Source organism: Trachypithecus francoisi, unplaced genomic scaffold (genome assembly GCF_009764315.1).
Source record: "Trachypithecus francoisi isolate TF-2019V2 unplaced genomic scaffold, Tfra_2.0 Lachesis_group2, whole genome shotgun sequence".
NCBI lineage: Eukaryota > Metazoa > Chordata > Mammalia > Primates > Cercopithecidae > Trachypithecus > Trachypithecus francoisi.
The window spans coordinates 130,151,991-130,179,554 of NW_022681465.1; the positions used below are offsets into that span (position 1 = coordinate 130,151,991).

The window sequence follows — 27,564 nt, forward strand, 5'->3', positions numbered from 1 at the left end:
CTTATCATTCATGTGTTCGCTGGCATAGAACTTTAAATTTCTTTCAGGAACTTTTGTTTTGCATTCATAACATGGCTATTTGGCACAAGAGGCCTAGCTTTCAGCCCGTTTTGGCTATCACATGCCGCTCTTACTAAGTTTAATCATTTCTAGCTTCTACTTTAAAGTGAGACACATGGAAACCTTTCCTTCACTAGAATACCTAGAGGCCATTGTAGAATTATTAATTGACCTAATTTCAATATTATTGTGTCTCAGGAAATAGGAAGGCCTGAGGAGAGAGATAGATAGGTATGGCTGGTCGTAAGCATTCTATTAAGTTCACTGTCTTATATGGACATGCTTCATGGCTCCCCAAAACAATTATAGTAGTAATGTCAAAAATCACTGATCACAGATGACTGTGACAGATATAATAAAAGTTGAAAAGTTTGAAATATTGTGATAATTACCAAAATTTGACACAGAGACAGGCAGTGAGCACATGATTTGGAAGAAAATGGGAACAAGTAGATTTGCTTGACACATGGTTACCACAAAACTTCGATTTGTAAAAACACAATGTCTGCAAGTTGCAATAAAGCAAAGCACAATAAAAGGAGGTATGCCTGTCTTGAAATCTTTATCTTCTCTCAGGATGAAGAGGGATTTTCCCAACACAAAACAATTTAAGAAATAAAAATGTAAATGATTGATAGCTTTTATCACAACAAAATATCAAAAACTTGAATGCATCACTAAGTAAAAGAGAAACACCCCTCAGACAAAAAAAAAAAAAAAACTTGCAAGTGCATGAATAAATATAAAGAATTGAATTGAAACTATTAAATATGGAAAAACTTCCTGGTAATCATAGCTTTTCAAAGATGGAACAGTTTCCTTTCAGAGAGAATGTGTTCCAAATCACTGAAGAGATTCATTAGAACAATAATTATAGAGATCTTATGGATGGAATTCAATCATTAGAAAGATATTTGTATAGACATCATTTTATCATCTTTTCTACTTTGAAAACCTGTAATTAAATGATGATATTTCCACCAACATTTAGATGGCACATGCAGTTTATGGAAGCGCCTGCATTTGACATAGTTATGCTGATCATTTACAACCCATGGAATGCTAATATCCCATGTATATCCCATATCTCATGTAGAGAACACAGGCTATTGAAAATAGAGTAAGTTACTGACAAGCCATAGCCTTAGTGCAAACTTAGGATAAATTCGCTTCATAACGTTTTTTAGAGGGAAAAAGGCATATTCACCATAGAAACAGTGAAACTACAGAAAATATAAGAAAACAAAAATCAACTATATTTCCACTGCTTATTTTAGTATATTTTCAGTCATTTTTACAGTTAATAAACCTTTTTAAATAAATGTGAAATCATACTATACAACGTGATTTCCTGTATGCTCTTTTAATCTTCACTTATTAATGAAAGTTTCCTATGTCCTCACTCTTCTTAAGGTGTTTTTTATTATATCATGTGACTGGATCAAAATTCATTTAAACATCCTTATATATTAGCTATATATACATATACATCTATGTAGTATGTATATGGAATCAAACTTCATTTAAATCTCCTTATATATTAGCTATATATACATATATACCTATATAGTACTTACCTAGAATGTTTCTGAGTTTTTTTTGCCCAGCTATAAATAAAGTTGTGTTTAATATCCTGGCATATAGTTTTGTATGAATTCACATTAGTTTATTAAAGTGGAATTTTTAGGAACACATGCTTGCACATTCAGTGGATTTTGATTAATGTTGTCTAATCACCCTTCAGAAAGTTTGTGGCAATTTACAGTCCTCCTGCCAGTATGTGCAAGAGGATCTATTTCCCTGCAGAATTTGTAGTACCAGATATTATAATTCTTTTAATTTTTGCTGATTAGATAAGCAATAATTGTCATGGCTTAATTTGTATTTCTAATACGTATTTGTGGTTTCTAATGCTGTTAAGCATTTTTCCACATATTTACTTTCTATTTTATGTAAAAGAAAATATTTATTTTTTGTTATAGAAAATTTCAGCTCATCGTAGCCCACCTAAGAAGCCTACTCCACCACCCAGTTAAAGCAGCCTTCCCTCCCTGAACATTGGTCACTGACTCGTTTTATTTTCTTCATGATATTTGTCACCATCTGAAAATATCCTGTGTTTGTATTTGCTTAATTGCTCTTTTCTGGGCCCCATAGTGGATTGAGGGTCTGTCTGATGTTGGGTTCTCCTGAAACCAATGCCAAAGGACCCTGTAACAAGCCCTCACACATATTTTCCGTGCAGCTGCAACCATGTACTGCAGTGAAAATATGTGTGGGGGCATGTCAGAGACTGGGTCAGCCACAGGATATGTTGCCCACTGAACTTTCAGCAAGTGCCCTACCACGAGAGAGAGAAAAAAATTAATTGCACATATTTTTTTCCTCCGTCCACTGATGCTGCATGTCCCAGGAAGGTGTGTAAATATGTGGTGGTGGGAAAGAGAGGATATAAAGGCCATTTTATTTATCTGGGGGTTGCTCTAATGGCAACACTCCTGCCAGATCTCCCCTGCTGGGTTGCTGAGGCTCCATGGAGCATTGCATCACGCATCACAGTTTGCTGTCTTTGTTCAACCCTACAGTCTCCTTTCTTTCACAGGTGGTGGTCCTTAATAAATGTCCTTCAGGGTCTGCTTCTGGAAAACCCAACACTAGACAGAGCTGAATCCTTTAAAGGGCCCAGAAAGTAGCAATTAAGCAAATACACACACAGCATAGTTTCAGATGGTGACAAATATCATGAAGAAAATAAACCTGGGGATGAGGCTGTGGCCAATGGTGAGGGAAGAAGGGCTGCTTCAGTTGGGTGGTGGGAGAAGGCTCCTTAGGTGGGTTATGATGAGCTGACATCAAAATGATAGGAAAGGGGAAGTTCATTTAAGGTGGTAGGAACCTTCATTCCCTTAACCCCGAAATCCCAACACAAAGGACCCAGTAATGGAAGAGTTCTAATTTTTTGATGGACAGCCTAGCTAGAAGAACCTCAGATTTTAAATACACTTCTACAATGTATTCTATCAGTCAGAGACCTGACAGGCAGCAGATGGCACACTGAAAATGGGGTAATTTGAGGAGACTGTAATGAAAAGACTATTTACAAAGAGAAGAGCAGCACTCCCTCCCTCCCAGAGATAGAATCCCCAGGTTGCCACCAGCTCTGCAGCCTTCCAGTTCTGAAATGGAAAAGGAGGGAACAGACAAGGGAACCTGGCCACAGGTTTTACAGAAGCAAGACAGAGGAACCTGGCCACACATTTTGCAGAGGGAGACAATTTCCCCGGTCTTCCTCTCCTCCAACCCCAGACTCCTGCTCTGCTCCCCATTGGCCACATCTGCCCTGAAGCCCAGGGAGCCAGTTTCACAAGTCCAAACTCTCTACTCTTTAGGGACACACACTTGGTGGTTAAAGGTAGATTGTGGAACTGAAAAGGAAGGGAAGAAACCCAACATGTGTAGTTCACATTTTAAAGTAATATTTGGAATAAGTGAAAAGAGACCCAGCTGAGGCTGTAATTTGGTCTGTCACTGGCTAGCTGTACATCAGCATCTTCAAGCCACATTTTTTTTTTTTTTTTTTTTTTTTTGCATTTGGTAAAAGAATTAAAAGACTGGGATAAAACTGAGGAACTTGTTCTGAAATGGTATGACTCCAATGTGTCACAAATCAAAATAAAATATTAGAGAATATTTTAATGAATGCAATAAAAAGTATCTGGCATATTGAGGCATTTGTTTTAAATTGAGAAAAAATTAATCACTTTTGAAATAGAGAGTGGCTTTCTAGTCTGTAAGAGACTCTGGTTCAACTATATTATCATGATCTTTAAAAATTTGTATTTGTTTTTATTTTTATAGATTCAGAGGTTACATGGTCAGTTTTGTTATGCGGATATATTGCACAATGGTGAGGCTTGGGCTTCTAGGGTAGTGTTCACTACTCAAATAGTGAACACTGAACCTTGTAGGTAATTTGTCAACCGTCACTGCCCTCCTACCTCCCTGCCTTTTGCAGTACCCAGTGTGTGTTGTTTTCCTTTGTAGGTACATGTGTACACATTGTTTAGCTCCCACTTGCAAGTGACGAACATGCCTTTCTGTTTCTGAGTTAGTTTCACTTAGAATAATGGCCTCCAGCACCATCTGTGTTGCTGCAAAGACAAGATTTCATTCTTTTTCATTGATGCATAGAATTCTACAGTGTATATATACCACATTTTCCTTGTCCAGTCATTTGTGGATGGACACGTAGGTTGGTTCCATGACTTTGCTATTGTGAATAGTGCTGAGATAAACGTATAAGAGCAGTTATCTTTTTGGCGTAACAGTTTGTTTTCCTTTGGTTAGAGACCCAGTAGTTGGATTGCTTGGTTGGATGGTAGCTCTATTTTTAGTTCTTTGAGAAATCTCCATACTGTTTTTCATAAAGGTTATACTAATTTTCATTCCCACCAACAGTGTGTAAGTGTTCCCTTTTCACCATATCCTTGCCAACATCTGCTATTTTTTACTTTTTCATAATAGTAATTCCTACTGGGGTGAGATGGTGTCTTATTATGGTTTTAAAATGCATTTCTCTGATGATTAGTGATGTTGAACAGTTTTTTCATATGTTTGTGGACAACTTGTATGGCTTATTTTGAGAAATATCATTTTTGTTTGTTACTTAGTTAGTTTGTTTGTTTTTGACACGGTCTCGCTCTGTCACTCAGGCTAGAGTGCAGTGTCTCAACCAAGGCTCTTTGCAGTCTTGACCTCCAAGGCTCAGACGATCTTCCCATGTCACCCTTCCAAGTAGCTGGGACCACAGGCGTGTGCCACCATGCCCAGCTAATTTTTGTATTTTTTGTAGAGACAGGATTTTGCCATGCTTCCCCCGCTGGTCTTGAACTCCTGGGCTCTAGCGATCTGTCCTCCTCAGCATCCCAAAGCACTGAGATTATAGGTATTAGCCACAGCACTTGGCCAGAAATGTCTTCGAATGTCTTTTGCCCACTTTTTAATGATGTTGTTTTTTCACTTGTTCCATTGTTTGAATTCCTTGTAGATTCTGGATAGTAGTCTTTGTCAGATACTTAGTTTGCAAACGTTTTCTCCCATTCTGTAGGTTGTCTTGCCCTTTGGTTTAATTAAGTCCCGTTTGTCTATTTTTGTTTATGTTGCATTTGCTTTTGAAGTCTTAGTCATAAATTATTTGCCTAGATTGAGGGTCAAGAAGAGTTTTTCTTATGTTTACTTCTGGGATTTTTATAGCTTTGAGTCTCATATTTAACTATTTAATCTATCTTGAGTTAATTTTTGTATATGGTGGGAGACAGGAGTCCAGATTTCAGTGGTTACAATTTAACAAAGAGAATGATTATTCTTTTTCAGGGATGCAGACTTCCTCTAGGACACAACTGAGAAGATAGTATGTTCTCACCTCTGAGATAAACAAAGTACCTATAGATGAGACCGCCAGGAATGTAATATGAGAAAGTTTGGTCATCAAAGAACTAGCAACAGAAGAAGAATAATGGCTGAGGTTGATATAGTTATATCTATTAATATTTTCGTTTGAGTAGTATTTATATGCTCACAAAAATGAGTTTTTTGTTGCATAGTGTTGCTTTGATTCCGCAGCATGCTATTTAAGGGAATGTCTTCATAATAATGCCTGCATTTGTGGCAGAAACCTGTGTAGCCCTTTCATGGTCACAGTTTCTTTGCAGAGGATAAGATTCCAGAAAATGAAAGAGTCACAGAAGGCCAAACAGCTGCAGAAGAGTACAAATAGCTCTAATCTGAAATGCATGATTTATCAAATGGGAACATGATTGCTAGCAATCTTACTTTTTTTGGTGATTACAAAGTTGAGCATAGTAGTGCATGTGACTCTATATGAGGACTTTTAAAGAGCTTTTAACAACAGTTATGCATGAGTCTAGGAGATTTTAATCTAAGCAGAAGGCCTCTGTGGAGGTAAATCAAGAGGATAGAATGGCGAGGAATGCTGAGGGAGACCTTCAATCAGGGAGAAATATTAAGTGGGACTCCTTGGGGAGAGGCCTGTATTTGCTTGTCTGGGGTGGGCTAATCTACATAATTGACTAAAACAGAATGAACAGCTGTGAAATGCAGCATTTGAATGTGTGGGTAAAACAAAATTACAAAATATACAAGGTCACAGAACATGTAATGTATTTTCATGGGATTACAGAATTTCTAAGCTCATTTGGTATATAAGAAATTGATCAATCCTCCAGAGAAGCTAAATGACTTTAACAAGGTCAACTAGGAAGTTAGTTACCACATTGTAGTTAAAAATGTGGTCTCTGGAGTCAAACATCCAAAATTCATACTCCAGCTCTACCACTCACTGTGTGACTGTTGGGGAAAATCACTCTACTTTTCTGTGCCTCAATTTTCTCATGTATAAAATGGGAATAGCAATAGGACTTAACTCACATTAAATGAGATGATATATGTCAGTGACACTAGATAGTGTCTGGAACCTAGTAAGTGATCAATTAATTTGTTAGCTATTAGTGAGAGTGACAAAGTGAAATTCACCTAACTCCTACAAGCAATGTTTTATCTATTCTACAAAAATAAGAGCATATTATAAAGGAAATATAAGTAAGATATTAATTCCATTTTCTAACTAAGATGGTTGTGAGACACAGAATAACCTCAAGTCTTGTTGGAGAATTTGAAAGTAAAAATTTTTTAAAGTAACATTGGAGGAAAAGACTCAGGTGAGTTCTTTAGAATTTTCAGAAGTTTAGTTCATACTCTAAGGCTTAAATTCAGCAATTAGATCTTTTCCCCCACTAGCTGAAGTTTTTATATTAGTTTGCTTTGTAGTTTGCAAAAATATATATCAATATATTTTTTATAATTGGCATTTTTAACATGTTAATTTTTCTCTAGTAATTGATGCCCACTAATGCTGGAGAATTTCTTTATTCTTTGTCATTAGAATAAATTGTGCTTTTATATAAATACACATTTTGAACAAAGTAAAAGCATGCTGTGTATTACAACAATATGTTTTGAATATAGTTAGGGTTAAGGCATCTAATTTTTTTAAACATACAAAGATGTATTTTTTCTTGTGGAATAATTGGATGGTTGCTTATATAAAGAAATCAAATAAGGTAGAAGTCCAAAGTCACTTTCTTTTAATTTCTGGTTAAAATCCTAACAAGAGTCTCACATGTTTGACCATATATTCTAGTCCTGAAGCCCCTCTTAAGGAGGCTATTGAAAGGCCCAAGTTACATCACCTTGATTATGATTCTGAGGTTTTCTTATTGGCTGGCAAAGGCATTTGTTATTACTTAAAAGCTATCTTTGGTCATATTCAAACTTGGATCCAGATGTCATATGTGAATTTGGATTGCTGGCTGGGCATGGTGGCTTATTCCTGCAATCTCAACACTTGGGGAGGCCAAGATGAGAGGAGATTGCTTGAGCACAGGAATTCAAGACCTGCCTGGACAATATAGTGAGACCTTGTCTCTACAAAAAATTTAAAAAGTTAGCCAAGTATGGTGGTGCACACCTGTAGTTCCAGCTACTTAGAAGACTCAGGTGGAAGGATTGCTTGAGCCTGGGGAAGTGGAGGTTACAGTGAGCTGAGATCATGCCACTGCACTCCAACCTGGGTGACAGAGTAAGACCCTGTCTCAAAACAAAACAAAAACAACCTTGGGACCGGGTACGGTGGATCATGCCTGTAATCCTAGCACTTTGGGAGGCCGAGGCGGGTGGATCACCTGAGGTCAGGAGTTCAAGACCAGGCTGGCCAACATAGCGAAACTCCGTCTCTACTCAAAGTACAAAAATTAGCTGTGTGTGATGGCAGTTGCCTATAATCCTACCTACTCGGGAGGCTGAGGCAGGAGAATCGCTTGAACCTGGGGAGTGGAGGTTGCTGTGAGCCGAGATCGCACCACTTCACTCCAGCCTGGGCGAAAGAGCGAAACTCTGTCAAAACAAAAAACAAAACAAAACAAACAAACAAAAAACTTGGAATACTATGGTAGCATCAATAAATCTTAGGTAATGACACTATAAAATATTTACTATGGCTTTGGTACAAAATACTTGCTTAGTTGTATTTCTTGATTTTGTAAAATATTTACTATGGCTTTGATACAAAATACTGGCTTAGTCATACTTCTTGATTTTATAGATGCCTTGAGTGACTGTTTAGGCTGTGCTATGTATTTGTTTTCTTGCTCTATGTTAATATTTTATGACACAAGTAATTTTTGGATAATATTTTCCATTGGCTAAGTAGTAAAGAGTTTATCTAAACATCTCTTAGTCCAGTCAGAATATTAGCATTTCCCAAGGGTGGTCTTCATCATACAATAGAATTTACTCCATGGAAGAACCTTTTCCACTTTTAACTATAGATGATTTACTGCGGGTAAATAAGACACATTCTTAGGCATCATTGACTCTTTCCTTTGATTGAAGACAGAATTGTTTCACAATGGTCTTAAAAATTAATCAGGATACCTGCATAATGGTGTACTAGCCTCACTTCAAAGACTCCTAGTAGTGTTGTTGAGTTATTTAAGATCCACTAGGGATGTTTGTCATCACTCAGAAAGACATGTTCATGAAAAGCTCATTAACTGTGTTTATTGTATTGACTTCTTCCTGTAGAAACAGCTCTGTTATAAATCAAAAAGTCCCAAAGAACAGATTTAGATGCTTATTTCCGAGCTTTTTGGAATAGATTAATTCCAGGATAGCTTCTTCTATATTTTAACTTCCAAATATATTTCAGAGTTTTTACATGAGTTAAATAAGGCACTTACTAAATATAGAGAATTGCATCAAAATCTTTAGTTTTGGAATGCTTGTGTTTATTGATCCCTCCCTTTGTTATTGATTTTATTATTATAATTAATATTTTTTATTTGGGGTTGGTGGCATGTGCCAGGTACTTATCAAAGGGCTTGAGATATAAGTATGACAGAACAGATGTGGCTCCTGATCTCATAACACACGTGGAAAGATGCAAGCTTCTTGTACATCTGTATTTTGTTTCATAGAATTCCATATATATGTAGGGAGTAATTATTTATTTTGCAAATTTATGTATCGGGAAGCTATTTACATCCATCTTGATATCTCTGCCTTGCTTATAATGTAAGTGTGTGGGTATTCTACATGTCTTTATGTATATAAACATGTGCTCATACTGCCAAATAACTTCTAGTAAAATGAGTTATCACTATCTACACGTTAGCAGGTAGTAATAACTATAACAAAAGTTGCAGAACATTTTATGAGTTAAAAATATTCCTACTTTTGTTATATCACAGCAAAGTAGGGTGGCAAGTTTTCATTGAAATGTTCAGGATGAAGCAACTAAGTGTCAGAGAATACAAATGACTTGTCTGTTACTCATCATCGACTACGTGATCAGGACTCCAAATGGACTATTTTGGCTCCAAAGTTTCTGTTCTAATGCAACAGAAGACACTTACAAATGCTTTGTAAATATTGACTAGAAGACATTATAAATGTCTTTTAGCTTTATGAAGTGTATTATACCATTAAACCAACAGTAAAATGCTGGACTAAATAGGAATGTGTTTGTGAGGAAAACACTTTCTTCTAATTTATTTTTAAACCATGAGTAGAACTCATTGCTCTTGCAATAGTATTAGCCAATATATTTTTCTTGATGTTTCCAGCACCAGTTCACGGATGCTAGTTGCCATGAACATGTATCAGCAGAAAGTGTAAGCCACAATCTATAGTAGCAATTGCAAACTTCACTCATTAACGCAATCAAGCCTTCTAAACTTGGCTGTCTCTCTTTTTTGTAACTGTATATATGCTCTTGTAACTTTCATATCTTTTGTATTCATTCTATCAGATGAGGTTAATTTTCTCTAGTTTCTCAAGACAGGATTATTTCTGCCATTTTACATAAATAGCATTGGTGTTTAATATGCCCATCATGTACCTAATTTTATTTCTGTTGAAAATGTCTGTTCTGTATGGTAAAGATCTCTGTATGTTATTGGCAATTCAGAATGAGTGTACATGTAATACCAAACTAAAAAACAAAAAACAGCAGTGGACCAGTGAGAAATTTAGCCGAGTGTCACAGAGCCAAAATAAATTGCAATTTTTTAACCGTGAGTGAACAATAAAATGCAAATATAACTTTTAATAGAATTTATAGAATATAAGAATTTGGTAAATCCCATTGAAAACATAAACAATCAGGTTGATAAGATAAACTCTGGTACTATTTTTGTAATCTTAAATGAATTAAAATGTATCTATTGTTAAAATATAAAAAGAACCTCTACAACATTCTAGACACATTCTAATTTTAAACTAAAAAAAAGAGAAATAATGTAATAAAATAATCCTCCAAATATTAATAGAAAGACTTATAATGAGCAAAACCAACTCCTGGCATCTTTATAAATTCATGTATTTATTCATCCATCAGATACTTATTGAGTTCCTTAACAGCAAATAGAACAAAGTCTGTGCCCGTAAGCAGCCTAAACTTTATTAGAAGACAGGTTCTTACAAAACATAAATAAGGCTGGGTGCAGTGGCTCATGCCTGTAATCCCAGCACCCAGCACCCTGGGAGGATGCTGGAGGATTGTTTGAGACTGGGAGGTTGAGACCACAGTGAGCTGAGATTGTGCCACTGCATTCCAGCCTGGACAACAGAGCAAGAACCTGTCTCTAAAAACAGACAAGCCATAAATAAGCAAAATAATTTCAGATTTTGGTGATTGCTTGAAGGAAACAATCAGAAAGATAAGATGGAGCGTTAGTTAAATCAACCACTTTGGGTGGGCTGCTTGGAAACGAACTCTCAGAAAAGATTATTTTCAACTGAAGGATCAGGAGTGAGGACTCTGTAAAGATCAGGGAGACACATGTTCTAGGCAGAGAGAGCAAGTAAGAAGGCCGAATGATATTGATTGAGGACATGGAGTCAGATGATACTGGGAAGGAAGGAAAGGATCAGAGTATTCCAGATACAACAGGCCATAGCCAAGACTCTGGCTATCTTGGAAGAGCCATTGAAAATGTTAAGCAGAGGAGTGGAAAGATCTAATTTATGTTTTAAAAGATCTGACGGTTGTGTGGATAATGCATAGTGGAGCAGTGAATAGAGAGACTGGGAGACCAAGCTCGTGCAGGGCCTTGGATGTAAGGTATTGGGGATGTAAACTCAGAGGGGAGGCAGTGGGGATGGTAAGGAATCGATGCAGCAGAGCCAACAGGACTTGGTGAAAGAAATTAAGGAATTGGGATAAACATCAGCTCTAGGAGACTTACGAAATTAACAGAGCACAAACCTTAATGAAACAGAAATCAAACTAAAGAGCTGAGAATGATTTACTTCGAGTTAATCACATATTTCCATTCTGCACCTGAGGAGTGAGACTCTCACGCCTGACTCAGGAATTCCATCGGCTCAGTCCACCTGGGTTACTGGTTTAGATTTTGTCCAAGACTTTTTAAATAAAAATGTCTAGCTATAGATCATTTCTCCCAAGCTGGAGCTATATCTTTCTTCTCTGTTCCCAACACATAGTATTGTACCCCTCACACTAGAGTAAGCTAAAGTTGATCAAATTCAACATTAATTTCTACTTTTAGTTTCCCTCAGCAGATATAAATGTTCAAAAGGTCTACTATGTGCCAATTACTCTGTTGGAGTTTTTACTAAAAAATGGAACTCATACCTATATTTGGTATGTTTTAAAACTGTGTTCTTTCATGATCCTATGATGCCTCATTAATCAGAAAACATACCTTGATAACTCTTTTAGACTTATATATATATAATTATATATAGTTATATGTATTTGTATATAATCATATATAAAACAATATATAAAACTCTAATGTATATATGTTTTGGCTTCTAGAAGGTCAACAGAAAGATTAGTAAAAAATAATGACAGAAATATAAAGACAAATTGAAGGAACGGTTTTGTTTTTTCCTGATAAAATAATAAAGGTACTAAGTGTTCTAAATAAATAACTCTGCCTTCCCATAGGAGTATATTGTCTAGGGGATCATGAAAACATCAGATTACTCAGGATGGAAATCAGGTATAGATAAAATACTGAAATCAGGTATAGATAAAAGGCTGATTGTATGTTATGTTAAAGCACTGGCAAAATACTATGCTATGTATAGAAGGGTGAAAAATGATGGACCAAAACTAAGATTCATAGATCACATTTTTCTGATCTTGAGGAAAGGAGGAGAAAATAAATGTGAGAGAAATGGGAATATTCTTTGCCCACATTCTCAGTCAGCAGTGATGCTTGTAAAATATAGTTTTGGCACCACTCCAGCTCTCCCCAACACACTCTGGGGGCATGAGAAGTGCCTTTTGAAGAAACTCTCTCCGATTATTTTGATACAAGTAGATAATGGACCATACTTTGGGAAATACGGATTTAATCCAGTCTCTATCTTCTGAATCAGTGTGAGATTCATAAAGGAATATGGTTATTAAGGTTGCATCAGTCATTTTCATTAATACTAAGGCTAAGTCACAGTCTCTTCTTTGATACTTAGATTTAAATTTCCAGCTCCAGCCTTAGACCTGCTAACAACACTCATCATTGCTATTTATCTTCTAGAATCACAACCACAGCTGCCTGCATGATGGACCTAAGGAGGTACCCACTGGATGAACAAAACTGCACCTTGGAAATTGAGAGCTGTAAGTCGTTCTGAGAATCCAGCTAGACTGGACTCTGCTTTAAGGTTCTTATGCAGAGGACTCCGGTGCTGGCTCATGTCCAGACCACAGGCCCTGAGCTAGGGCTAGGTTCTGCCAGCTCACTAAATTTGGTTGAGGGAGGCATTGACAGCATCTTTTCTCAGTTATGCTGCCACCCTCTTAGTCTCATCCCTAAATCTTCGGGAGAGATATTTAGGGACGAAATAATCTGACAATAAAAGGAATATGCTAACAGCTGGGAAGGGGACCAAGGGCTATTTCAGGCATTTAAAATATGGAATTGGTGCAAACAGTTACAACAGGCTTTGGAAAATAGGTGGAGGTGGCAGAGTGTCACAAGTTGTCCTGTCTTTGTCTCTCATAAACTTTCTATCTTTGTAATTGCAAAATAAATGTGGTCTTTCAGATTAGTTAAAACACTCATAGAGTAAGGTTTTATAGAATGTTTTCTGTTGTTATTTCAAGGGACTATTTTCAGTCTCTAAAGTATATTTTTTGCTGAAGGCCATCTGATGAGCAAGATTGTGAGTGTGTGTGTGTGTGTGTGTGAATTCTGTTTACTGTGCTGACCTGTTTTGCAATGTGCTTGCTTTTCTAGGCCATGATTTTAGCTTCCACATTGATGATTCAGTCAGCTGCCCTATTGGGTGGGCTAAAATGGTGATTTCACAACGCATCTCCATTTTGGAGGTCACACAGGGTGGTGGTTTGAGGTAGAAGAACATTTTAAGTCTCTGTCACTTCTTTGCAATGTTTCCATACTTTATCTCATGAAATCTTTATCCCACTAAATGATTGGAAGCTGACACTTTTATATCCAGAATTCTAAATAATGAGTAACCGGACTGCTGTGAGAGTACTCTTAGCCTTTGTGAGGAGTTTTAGCTCTGGCAAGTAGCATGACTAAATCATTGCTCTGAGCAGAAATAAGGCATTTATGACACATTGTGGATATTTTTGCTCAATTTAAAAGATAGCTTCCAGGGTAATTAAATTACATGTATTTTTGAAGAAACTGATTGCATACTTGTATTTCAAATCATCATTATTTTCAAATTATATTTTTGCCTTACAGAACTAGTTAATGAAATTGGTCCATAGGATTTCAATGATTAACTTTATGTAAATATTTTTAGGATAGCCTTGCATGTGGCATTTTCCAAACTTATGGCTACAATTTAGAAAGCATAATAATGTTCTACAAAGTTCAAATTCTTTTGTAATTTCACATTGTTGATGTAAGAATATGCTGAAATAAGCACGTTGCTGTGTACCACTCATGAATTTCTGTGGTGAAAGCATGTTTTGTTCCAATTTTGCTATATGTGCTGTCAGAGAGAGCATAAGAGCATTTTTTTGCGGGAAAATTATTCTGGAATATCAAATAATCATAGTTTAGGTAGGCGAAGGACTTTCGTGGATATTATTTCATTTGAGCCTTCTACAAACCTCTCAGATAAGTAAACAAGGCCTCTTTATTTTAAAGAATGGATGCCTAAGGATGCAGGCAACCCCTAAGAGTTTTCTGTTATTAAATTATAATTTTGACTCAAATATTTAAAAATTACCATGATAATTCTTTAGGCTTTACATATCTCACTTCATTTCACAATCACCTTGTTAAAGAAGGTCGATATTAATATTTCTGTCTTTACAACCATAGGGAATCAAAATGAAGGAGGTAAGGTGATTTGTCTAAGATCCTTCAGCCACTTAGTGGTACAGTGGCTCTGTGCTGATTTGAAAGATAGCTGACTTACTTAGAAAAGACACTGATTTTGGAGAGACCAGATTAACAGACCCTTGTTCTAAAACCGCTTAATCTAAAAAGTAGGAAATAACCTGGCCTCATGGAAAATTTGGGCTTATTCATATTTAGACTGTTGGCAAATCATTGCTACAGAGAATTAGATATGGTGTTATATTAATAATATACATGATATCCAGGCTTTATTGTTGTAAACAAGTTGTTTACTAACTAAACGTATTGAAATGAATTTAGGATCCCATTCCTTAAACTACTAGTTCTCTGGGCATTCATTCATTTTCTCTTTCTCACATCCTTCTTCCTCTCTCATCTTGCCCATCCCATCTCTCCCCTCATCTCTCTTTTTGTCCTTCTCTCTGTCCTTCTCCCTCCTTCTTCCCTCTGTTTTCCCCTCCCTTCTTTCTCTGCTTTCCTCTTTTCCTTCCTCCCTCTGGCAAATGAAAATTAATCTAACTGTGGCATTACTAAATTATTAATACCTTGTCAGCATATCAACAGTCAGTATATTGGATCAGTTCAGGAGAGGATAACATAACCTGACTCTTGGCAGCTTGGAGTCAGGAGACATTAGGATTGACCTAATCGTTCATTCATTCTTTCACTCAGGAATGTATTTGTTCATTAAATTTTTATTGAACGCTAACCATTTACCAGATATCGTAATAAGCTCTAAAGATCTAATAGTGAATAGCAATATACAATATCCCTGGCCTCCTTTATTAAGGTGAGGGAGATAGCTATATAGGTTGTGTATCCCAAATCTGCCATGCTTTAGACCAGAAATGTTTTGAATTTCAGATTGTTTCAGATTTTAGAATATTTGCAATATATTTGTAAGTAGTATATTACATACTTAGCAGTTGAGCCTCCCTAATCCAAAATCTGAAGTGCTCCAGTGAGCATTTTATTTGAATGTCATGCCAGCACTCAAATTGATTTAGATTTTGGAGCCTTTCATGTTTCAGATTTTTGGGTTAAGGATACTCAATGTCTAATTTAAGTCAATACATGTATGAATATAAAATTGCATTACTAAAAATTGCTGCCAAGATGTACTTAGTTCTATACATCTTTTAAAAAGGCTGTTTAAAGCAAGCCTTGAAATAAAGTACTGAGGGCTCTAAAAGGTTAATATGGACCACACCAACTTCATGACTTTTCTTAAATACAGAGGGATGGGGGAATGTTTCATAGAATTCATGAGATTTGTAGAATTGGATGGGTCTTGATAATATTTATCACTATGAAGGCCATGAAACTTAACTGCTAAAATTGAAAGGAGAAATCCATTCCTAGACATTTCTAATTCTGTCTCCTAAAGCCACCTTTTACCTACATGTTCCTGTTACCTGTGTGGTCAGAGGCAACTCTACTATATTTTGTCTACATAGCATGCATTATGTTTCTGTCTCTCTCTGAAACTTTCCGTACAGGTTGGGAAAAGGACACTGGAATACTGCCTCTTTTTCTAGGGAAATGTCACCCCAAAAGCACCAAACAGCAACAAAGTTATGCCCAAGCCTACATAAAGTTCTTTTGAATGCACTTGCTGTTTAGGAATGAGTTCTAGTACAGAAATAGTGAGTCTCCCCAGGTGTGCCGACGCTTTTGGAATCTGATGCTGCCAAGTATAATTCAGAACTGTTAGTACAAATCAAAGATTTCTCTCTTTAAAGAAAAATACGTTTTAATCACATTGTCAGGAGGACATTGAAACTCATTACACCACGAGGCCACTTAATATGTCCCATCTAGATATAAAAAATAGTGAAAAGGAGGTGGTGGAAGTATTATATAGCTTTGAAATGGGAATAGTCAGGGGAATACTCAGCTGTGTTCTGTGCCAGCTCAGCTACACAATACCAATGCCAACTACATGGCCTCATTATGCTCCCCTCTTCCCTCCCTCAGGAGAAAAGCTGCCTTATGTAGTCTTCACTCTGGTTCCAGGTTTTCCACTTAGGACATGTGAACTGCTTGTCTGAAAAGGAATAAGGAATTCTCTAAACTAAACCCATTGATAAACTGCTCAAATTACTAAAAATCCAAAGGACAATGTTTTGTTCATTCGTTATGTGTTTTTGTCTCATCTTATCTCTGAGTGAGTTGGACCGGCCAGCGTCAGTGTCACAGAGAAGACGTTTAGTGTTCTCATTTTCAGGAATGTGGATTTTCAGTCAATCTCAGCCATAGTGGGATCTATGAAGAACTAGAAGACATAAAACTTTCTCAGCAGCTCTTTCACAGGCACCTTCACAGGGATGCACAAAGTGTTTACTGAAACAGCCCGTCAGGCGTCTCCTTTTAAGATTTAGATAAAGAAAAAAGTCCTACACACTTTGTGGCAGCATCAGAAACCAATTGTTGCTGACCTCTCAGAGTCGCTGATTAAGTCGCTGCCAAAGTCACTCACTTAGTGGACCCTCTTTCTTCAGGGGTAAAATGGAAATAATAATATCTAACATAGGAGATTGTTATGAAGCTCACATGAAGTCTTTTAGACAAAGAATCTAACACATTGCTTTGGTCCATGGTAGACATCTAATAAATAGCAACTTCAGTAATTAATAATTACTATTACTATAATAATCCCAGCTTTGGTTGTTATATTTTAAAAGTCCCATACTGCCATGGATTGCACTAATTATGAGATTAGTAAGTCTAGCCGAGGAGACCCAGAGCCCAGCATCACCCTTCTAAACCTTCGTAGATTTTATTCTGGCCCTTGCTTTGACATTCCAAGTAAGTCTCATTTTCTGTAGTGCTGTCTACTTCCTCATAGAATGGTTCAGCCAGCTGTGCCTACAGTATAAGATGCAAATTAATTTGTTTTATTTTGACTGTAGGGAAAGAATTAATAGCTAGCTTCAAAATCCAAAGACGGATATTTAAAAACATTTTGACCTCTGGATTTGGATTAAGTGAAAGAACAGTTCATTTATAAATATAATCCCTTCATGGTTTTATTAACATTTCAATTGGCCAAAGAAGACAATCAAACCTGGTGGTCATCTAAAGCCTGTTTGATTGATATAGCAAAAGGTACTTGTGAGTGTGTGAGAGTGTTTTGGTATAAGCATCTCTTCTTCTTAGAGTATGCACCATGCTTTAGGAAGGCAGAAGACAGAAATGTGCCTGTTGTGTTACTGATTTCTAATTTGTATACTATATAAAGACAACATGTTGTTGGCTCATTGATGGAATAAAGGCTGTGTTTTCTTTATTCAACAATTTTATTCTAAATCATCCTTGTCAAATAGGTCAGTATAGATTGATACATTGAAGCTTTTGAGATATTGCATCCAAATTTACTATAGCAATGAGCTAATATATTCTGTATTGGGTTATGCTATATATTCACTAATATTTCAGTAAACATAAATACAGTATTTTTAATAACTTAAAAAATGAAAAGTGCATTATGTTTCTCCATCCCCAGGTAAACACTGATAGCACCTTAGAGTGAGTATAACAGTAGTCTCAAAACATCTGTAACAGAGGAAGTAGTGAGCAGGTGGGGCTCTTTGTAAATGTGGTATAGTCAATAAGAGGATATTGTTTGAATAGAGATAGACTTGTCTAGTATGGTTTCCGCAAGCTAACTAAACAGGTCACGTAGCTTCTTCGAGCTGCAGTTTCTCATTTGTACAATATTGTGACCCTTAAAGGTAATAAGATAATCAATATAGAGATCTTTGTGCAATGCTTGGTACTGATATTTCCATAAGTAGCAGTTGTTATCATTATAGCATCATCATTATCATTATCAAATACTGTGCTCAGTTAGAGTTACATTTTAAGAGGGATATTTAGCAAGCAGAACAACCAAAATATGAATGATATATAAACTATGGAGTCTGGAAAGCCAGTAGAAGGAACTGGAGTGATGGAGGGAACATTTACCCTGAGGAAGGAACACTTAGGCTAGGAAGGATGGCAGTGGTTGAACAGGATAGCTATTTTCAAATAAATGCAGAATTTCCTCTTAAGGAAAGAGAGTAGACTCTGTGTACCCTAAAGACAAAATTAACTAATGGTAAAAGATGCCAAAAGGCAATTTTCAGCTGAAAGGTAAAAAAAGAAAAGTTTATAGCAGTTACAGCTGGTGAAAAATCAGATGGGCTGCCGTATTCTGTAAAGTCATTTTCTGGGAGTAAAGGAATTCTTTCACTGAGCAAGCGATGGGATTACATTGTCTCTAAGTAGCTGTAGGTTAGGGGTTACTTGCCACAAGCAAAAATATATAGGACTTCAGTTAAAGGACAACTAGGCAGGCCCTGGTTTATGTGAGGATGCAGATCCCATATGCATATACCTCTGAGAGCAATGCTATTTAGGAAAAGATGAAAATCACATCCCTGCTAAAATTTAAAGTAGAACAACCTATGTGTTTTGCTGTTGGTCTGTTGTTGTTTCGCTAGCAATCTTACTTCTCTCAGATTTTCCTCATAGGAATATATCTCACACTTGTGCCTATGAGGAATAAGGCTAAAACCCTAATATTTTTCTGTCTTTCTGAATAATCTAAACCTTCTTGAATATTTTGATCTTCTTAAGGCTCAACAGAAGAGAAGGTATGTGTGCATGTGTCTGTGCATGTATGTGTGTGAAAGGAGGGTGGAAAGTGGAGGCGTCACATAATGAAACTAATAAATATTTTAGGTGATCCTTGAGTTATTTTAAATTAGAAAAATACTTCTGTAAAACTCCAGTGAGGCTTCGTTATAATTATTTATTGAGAAAAAAGCAAAGAGCATTGTAAATGCTCCATGGTGTCACTGCATACAAATTTAATTTGCATCACTGTTCTATTTTGATATTTTCTTGAATTGTGTCCAGTGTTGTGGAAGTGAAGAATTTATATTCCATTCTCGCTGTGTGAAGATACTTTGTTGGAATGTGATCTTGGTTTAACAATTGATCCCTCATGACCATAGACAAGTGCTTGGATATGCATGTTGAACCTCTGGCATTTCCTGTGGATATTTCTGACCTTGACGTATATCTGGACTCGAAGACTCTGCCTTTTCAATTTTCGATTATTAGAAAGTAAACTAGTGACTTGAGTATAAAGGGTATGTTTTAATATTGAATATTAAAAATAACAAGGAAACCCTTTCCATCTAAAGTGTTCTTTCCCCTGGTAAAGAGAAATCTTATTTGTTTAATGTCCTCTTTTAATGTCTCTGTTTTCTCCCTCTGAGGTTTGCACTAAATAGATCCTTGGTCTCCTGCATAAATGTGCCATGGATCTGAACTGAAATTTTTAATTCTTATCTTCCAGATTGCTAATATTTATTTTATTCTAAAGATATTATTATTGGTAAATATTTTGTTTTGGCAGTCACGTCTTCAGTTTCTAAGAACTCTTCTTTATGATGTGGTTACTTATTTTCCATACTCACTTGTTCTCATGGAATGTCCTTTTGGTTTTAAACATCAAAATTTAAGTTATTTTACAAGTTTTCTGCTCTGTTCCTCTTTCTTTCTCTGATGATGTATGTTGGCTTATCTTGGTCTTTCTTTTTTCATGCTGATGATTTTCTTCAGATGTCTGCTAATCTTGGAATTCAGTTCATGTTTGTAAATAAAAGACTAATTTGACCAGATCAAGTCTCTCATATGGGTTTTTAAAACCTATATGCATTTCCTCAGCACTTTTACATGATGGTTTCCGTAGTCAGCCTCTTTGCTGAAGAGGATGGTACAGAAGGAGATCTGGCCATGCTCACCAGTCTCCGTCTTTGAGAGAGTGTACTAGGACCTTTCACAAATAACCACGACTTTCATCTGGGCCTCCTGCACTTCAGATTATTTCACTCTCACTCCTAGGAGGAAATGGGATTCCTTTTTTTCCCTCTATTTGTAGAAGTGCCCAGAGCTATCTGAAACTCTGTCCTGATTCTCTTCAGTCCAATATCTAAATTAGGAACCAGGCAGCCCGCACTTTGTTTAAGGGGCTTTCTTACGTTGTAATCTTGGGTGAAATCACCACAAACAGTTGTAGGAGAGAAAGAAAACCAGTCTGGCAGATCCATGGACACACTCTCACATTGAACTTGCTGACTGAGTTTGGAAATTCTCTAGGGCATACGTTCTCAACCTTGCTGCATATTATAAAATCACTGGGGATTTTTTTTTTTTTTAATTCAAATGATGAGGCCACACCACAGGCCTATTAAATTAGCAATTTTAGAAGTTCTTCAGGTGACTGCAGTGAACAACCAGCATTGGGAATGACTGTTCTGGAGCGTGATTCTCACATGTGAATGGGCAGGAGAATCTCCTGGAGGGCTTATTAAAACCATCTCCAGGCTTTCTGACTCAGTGGGCCTGGATGAGGTCTGAGAATGTGCCTTTCTAACAAATTCCCAGGCCATACAGATACTGCTGGTGCAGGGACCATAGCTTGAAAGTCACTGCTCTGGACTTTAGTGGGAAGATTGGCTCTCTCCTTAGCCCTGCTTCATCCAAATGCTTTTTTAGGTTGAGGTTTTTCTTTTTAATTTTTGAATCTACGTAACCTCATTTACATTCTAACTTTTCTAAATTTTTCAATATTTTTGGCTGAATGATGGCATACTTTCCCATTTTGTCATGCTAGTATGGATTTATTACTGTTCCTTCCTTTTAGAGTTATTCCTGTAAGATTGGAGTAGGGCAGGAAAGGTAAATATGCTGTCATAAACTGGAACTCATCTTTTTTAATACACATATTAATATTTAACTGCATATGCAATATTTAACCTCATTTTAAAAATTTAAGAGCATTATCACATATATCTTATTTTCTGAAATATTCTTTAGAATGTAATTTGCGGTTCCTTTGTAGTATCTACATTTAAATGAACCATAATTTCTGTAACCAGTTGCCTATTTTAGACCATAAATTATTTCTACTGTGTTGCTATTTTAAGTGTTATAATTTGTATATGATTGTGGCTGTATCATCGAATACAACCATGATTTTATGTATATGAATGTATATATATGTGTATATAAACATATATTTTTGCATAATATATATAGCTATGCTATTTTATATGGTATGTAAAATTAAATGTAAATTAAACTTAAGTAAAACTAAAAATTTATTTCTCCATTTATAAAAGGCATATTTTCATGTGCTCAATAGCCACATGTAACAAGTGGCTGCCATACTGGACAGTGGAAACAAGTAGAACATTTCCATCATCTCAGGAAAGTCTGTTGAATACACTAATATATAAGATGAATGCATAGAAGTTGAATTTTCACATCATAGAGAATGTGTAATTGAAATACCCAGTTTGCACGTCATAGAGAATATACAATTGGATATTGTTCCATAGGAAATTTTCTACTTAAACTTTCAGGATGAATCTTTTATAGTATCACTTCTTTAGACTTGGTTTACATTCATGATATTTGATAAGACTTACATGTTACATGGGCAGCATTTTTCTAATGTAAAATTAATGGGTTAAAGGAAGATATAATTGAATACTTAAGAGACATTGCAATTATTGTACAAGGTAAGCCTTGAACAGATCTTATAGCAGTGCAGGGTATCTATTTTATAAGGTATCACTAAGGCAAATAACTATTTTCTACCCTTAAATACTATCAGTTGTAAGTTTCACTATTACATTAAGAAGAATAATGAAAAACTGCCCTGAATGTGTTCATCTCTTGGTAGATATATTCTATGCATTCCTCTTTGTATGATAAAATGTAAAGGGGACCCCAAGTACATTTAGAATTGAAATATAGTTATTTTTGTGTTTGCAAATTATTATTTTATTATTTCTATGTTGAAAAACCAGAGAGAAACATAATTCATAATGTTATCAAATTACTATCTCCCACTCTCACAAGTGAAAACCCACCTTCTGGTTTCATTTCCCTCAAGACACCATTAGACTGTTTCTGATGTAGCGTGCAAAGTGGAACAGTTAATGAAGGGCATGTGTATACCATAATAACTGCTGGCCCAAAGGGCAGATTGTGAGTAGACTACCCATATCATCCTGGCAGTGGTCAAGACTTTCACATGAATCAGTAGATACCTTTTGGAACCTAGAATTTTAGATACAAAGAGAGAGATTGAGGGGAAGTCTTTTAGCAGTAGACACCACCCCCTATTATGTTTTTACCCTGTAACGTTGAAAAAATCAATATAAATTCTGTGTAAAACCTGGGTAAGTTGAATCCACTGGCTTCCAATCCCTCACGTGTAACAAGCTGACTTGTAACTAAATGCGCCCAGAGCCTGAGAACAACTCACCCCTTTGACCAGGTGGTAAGCACAGCTGTCAGGCTTAGGAATGTGTTGGCACAAGGCTCAGCTTTCAACTCAAAGAACAGCAAGGAACAATTATAAGGATACTGATTCCCATTATGGGTTCTCAAAAGTGAAGCATTTTCTTAATGACGAAATGATTTCCAGTGTCTCTCAGGAAGCTGAGTGTTTGGTAAGGCTTTGCTCAAAAACCCACATTGTGTCTATTTACTTTTCTGAAGTTGATGGACACCTCCTTTTAAATTTCTAATGCTAATTTTCCCCCTGCCTTCAAATTGCCCATTAGATCTAAAAAAGGCAGTTTAGGTCTTCACAACATATTGTAAATCTCTCTGTGGGCAAATTTCATAGCGGGAGGGTGGTGGGAGTGCAAACGTGTTTACTTAGTTTTCTTTTAGGCTCAGGAAAGGTGCCAACAATGCCATCATCCTGCAAAAACTCTCCTCTTGGCTGGGCTTCATTTTATACTTGATCCTAATTAGGTGAAAATGTCACATTTGCAGATTTCTTAGCATTTTTAGTGAATGCTGGAGAGCACTTCGTGAAACCTGATGTGAACATCCTAAGCCAGAGGCGTAAATACACCCACAAACCTTCCCTGAAGCATTTCCAGAAACCTCCTGTTGTTTTTGTTTGATAGTTGCAGCCCATTGAACTGCAGCACCAACTGACTTTTCTCAGATCCTAGACTTGGCTTCCTGTGTTACTGCTTGAAGATATTTTTCTTTCCATAGATTTTCAATAACGTGTGCTAGTTTTTGCAAATCAAATACCTCTTTCTTCATGGTAGCCTCCAGAGTCTATAATCTACCCCTGCTCACACCTCCACTGCCGCCAGCCCCATGAAAATTACGTTGTCACCATCACCATCAGTACTAACTACCCTGTATTTAATGATTGCTTTGTGCCAGATCTTGTGCTGTGTACTTACAAACAAGATCTCACCCAACCCTCTTATGGGGCAGCTACTTATATTATTTCCTCTTTACAGATGAGGACACGGGGTCTTGGAGAAGTTGTATAACTGACATAAAGCCACCCATGTTAGCAAGTGAATGTATTGATTAAAGTTTAGTTGAAGAAAATTGAATCCAATAAAGCTAGTTTCAACAGAATGGGATTATATGGGTTAAGGAATTATTGGCTGGATTAAAGAAAGAGATGTGAGGCTGTGTGCTTTTAGAGATGACTCCCAAAATTACAGCCCAGTCATATATTGCCAAGGCAGCTACTATTCCTGCTGGTATATTGGGAGCACCTGCTGAATAAAGAAGTCACTGCTCTAGCTGCTAAATGGAAACCACAGTGCTTCTCATGTAGTCTGTATTAGCACAGCAGATGTTCTGTGTCGTACTTTTCTCTCCATTCAATGCAGTCCTGAATTCAGGTGCCCCGCAAGTACATCTGACTGGCAGAGTCTGGATCACGTTTAGAACCATAGAAAACAGTGATCCTGGAAAGTGTAGTTTGTGGTAAGTCAGGACCCAGTATCAAGCAGAGTGGCTGAGCTGGGATTTAAACTGAGGTCATTCTGATTTTAGAACCCATGTCTTTAATCACTGTATATATTGTTTCCTTGTTTATGTATCTAACATATGATTAACGCATTCCTCTTTGTATGATAATTTCATCAAATCCTACCTACTGAAGTGTATGCTTTCACTGGACGTTTCTTTGCCTGGCCCATACCCAAACACTGTATGTATAGAATTCCTTACTTTATGAGACAGACCCACCTCCATAACAGTAGTTTAAAAAGTCAGAGAATCATCTTCTCAGCCTCCCTTAAAATTAGAAGGCAGGTGCAAAACCAAGGCACCGCCAATCACATAACTTTGAGTTGGAAATGGGTGGCAAAAAATAAAACAGTGAAGAGATCGATACCATCCTGGCCAAAGTAGTGAAACTCCGTCTCTACTAGAAATACAAAAATTAGCTGGACATGGTAGTGCACGCCTGTAGTCCCAGCTACTCTGGAGGCTGAGGCAGGAGAATCGCTTGAACCCAGGAGGCAGAGGTTGCAGTGAGCTGAGATCGCGCCACTGAACTCCAGCCTGGCAACAGAGCGAGACTGTCTCAAAACAAAACAAACAAAAAAACGCAAAAAAACAAACAGACAGACAGACAAACAAACAAACAAAAAAACAGTGTCTATGGAAAAGTCCAGCCTAAGAAGGATGGCAGCTGTGGCAGTGGATGGCAAGCAGTGTTTAGTGGCACATGCTGATGGTATCTGTGGTGGAAACTGATGCTCAGTGGAGGCAGCACCGACAACTTCACAGGACCATTTCTGCCCTGTACATTTGGGCATTGTTCCTGACTGCATAGTTTCCACAGTGGATCCTCTGCCTTCTATGATCTGTTCATTGTCAGTTTAATTTAGCCAAAGTCAGTTTTTGTTGTTTGCAACTAAGTACTTTGACTGCTATGCTTATCGAAGGAAGGGTTATGTCCTGTATTATCCTTTACCTCTTGTTCTGCTTTGTATATGACAGGCAGTCAGGAAATTTATCAATTTAACTAATTTCACTTAAGTTTACTCTAGATATAGGTCCTCTCAAGAGAAAATACAAAATAGTGAAATTAGGAATCCCCTAATATATATATGACCCTCTGCTGGAATTTATAACCCTTCCTGGCCACAAACCATTTGATAAGTGATTTCTGGCTACTTAAATAAATATATTAGGTACTTTACATAAATTATCCTATGGCCATATTTATTTATCTGTCTCTATCTATCTATCTATCTATCATCTATCTGCCTCTGGCTATCAATTATTGAAAACTTACTGTGTACTAAATGCCTTATGTTCATTTTCTCATTGTGGTGTATTTACCCTATGAGAATAAAATGAGGCAGAAAGAGATTAAGTAAGGTCACACAGCTAGTGAGATATGAAGTCAGGATTGAGTCCTAGACAGTCTATCCTCAGGTGTCATGCGCTCAATCAGCATAACACCAAGCTACAACTACATTTAAAATATACTGAGAAAAAATGATGCTTAAGGCATATGAGCACTAATGTTAGAACTGGGCATTAAGGTGTTAAACTGTTTTAATATAGGAAGTGATTCTTGTGTCCCTTTCAGTCATTGTTATTAAGAGAAGTGTTTATACATTGACAGAATGAGCATTTTAGTATCATAATATCCATAAATTGGTCAAGAATATTTTAGATCACTGCTACTTACTTTGTTTCTTAAATTTGTTTCTGATAAACAGGACTTTTTTTAAAAAAATATTTTTAATTAAGACGCAAAGCCGCTCTCATTGTTATATTAATTGATTTCACATGCCACTTTCACTACCTTTAGAAATAAATATTTATTATGGTTATACATTGAGGAATTTTGTTTACACTTAAAACTCCTACATAAAGTACTATTGAGCATAAATTTAATTAAGTGTACTGCCACATGGTAAAGGTTGGTGGACAGAAATGGGAAAAAACTATTACAGATGTGCCGGCCTTGAGTTGTATAATTGTGGCTACTTTGATTTATAATTGTATCAAAATCATTTTAATATATGAGAAGAAGACAGAAAGAATTATAGATTACTTATAGATGCAGAAAAGTTATTTGACTGTGTCTTTCTAATTCCACTGTTTTCTTATTAGCACTTTAAGTGAAGGTCATGCTAATGGGATACAATTTTTTGATTGTGAAGATACATTGAAAAAATGTACCTTAAGGTTTAACAAAAAGGCTCTTTTAAGTTTTGAAGAAATATCTTCAATGTAAGATGAGCAATAGCTACTATTTGAAATGTCATTTTGTGCTACACATTCTAGGTAAGCTCTTTACATTTATCATCTCATTTAATCTTCACAGTAGCCCCTTGGGCAGGCGTAATGTCATTCCTGTTTTACAGATGAGGAAACTGAGGGTTAAAGAATTTAAAACTCACATTTGGAAGTGTTGAGATTGAAATTAATTTACTCCCAAAAGGCTAGTTACAATCTGATATTGTGTTAAGCTATTTTTTATAACTTTATTAAGATATAATTGACAAATAAAATTGAGTATATTTACTATGTACAATGTGATATTTTGATATGTGAATACTTTGTGAAATGACTACCACAAACAGAGTTTGATAATTCAACTATGCTGCTGATACTTTCTCATTTAGTTAACAAAAACAGTATAGGCTCAAAAAACAGGCATCCTGTAGTTGATAATCAATTTAACATATACTTACTGATACTTTACTAGGCTTGGAAAACCGTGGAAAGAATTCAGAGAAAATATGTAAAAAGACTCTTTCAAAAGCCACAGAAGGGATTCGTTATTAACAAAAGTGGGTTTGTTATTCTCATTTTAACAACCTCTCTCTTCTGGAAAACCACAGATGAGGAGAATGCTGTATCCATTTTTCCAGAAAGAAAAAGACATACGATCTGCCCAATTCTCCATTGCCAAATAGGAGGTGAATGACAGTCCCGAAGCCAGGAGAAATCTTCAGTCCCTCTAATCCAAGCAGGCCATGACCTAACTCCTCCCTGCGAGAAATGGGTGGGGTTTACTTGGGCTCAGTATGTTTTCCACTTCTTGATGGAGCTGTTATTTTTCTAGGCCTTGTTTCTGGTATTTTAAGCTTTTTGGTTAGCCATTGTATGCAGCTATAAGAGCCCAAAATATCGGAACAATTTCTGAAGCACAATATACCACATAGAAGACAATTGTTTAAAACTTCCA

General features: G+C 36.4%; 1 protein-coding gene across 3 annotated transcripts in view; it reads left to right on the forward strand.

Annotated features, from left to right (window-relative positions):
* The window catches only part of GABRB2 (gamma-aminobutyric acid type A receptor subunit beta2), a 262,420-nt gene that overhangs the window by 126,101 nt on the left and 108,755 nt on the right, over nucleotides 1-27,564 (forward strand). For all 3 annotated transcript variants that reach the window (XM_033180384.1, XM_033180382.1, XM_033180383.1), the window contains exon 6: nucleotides 12,708-12,790. In XM_033180384.1, coding sequence (XP_033036275.1) covers nucleotides 12,708-12,790 — 83 coding nt within the window. The remainder of the gene's footprint in view (nucleotides 1-12,707; nucleotides 12,791-27,564) is intronic.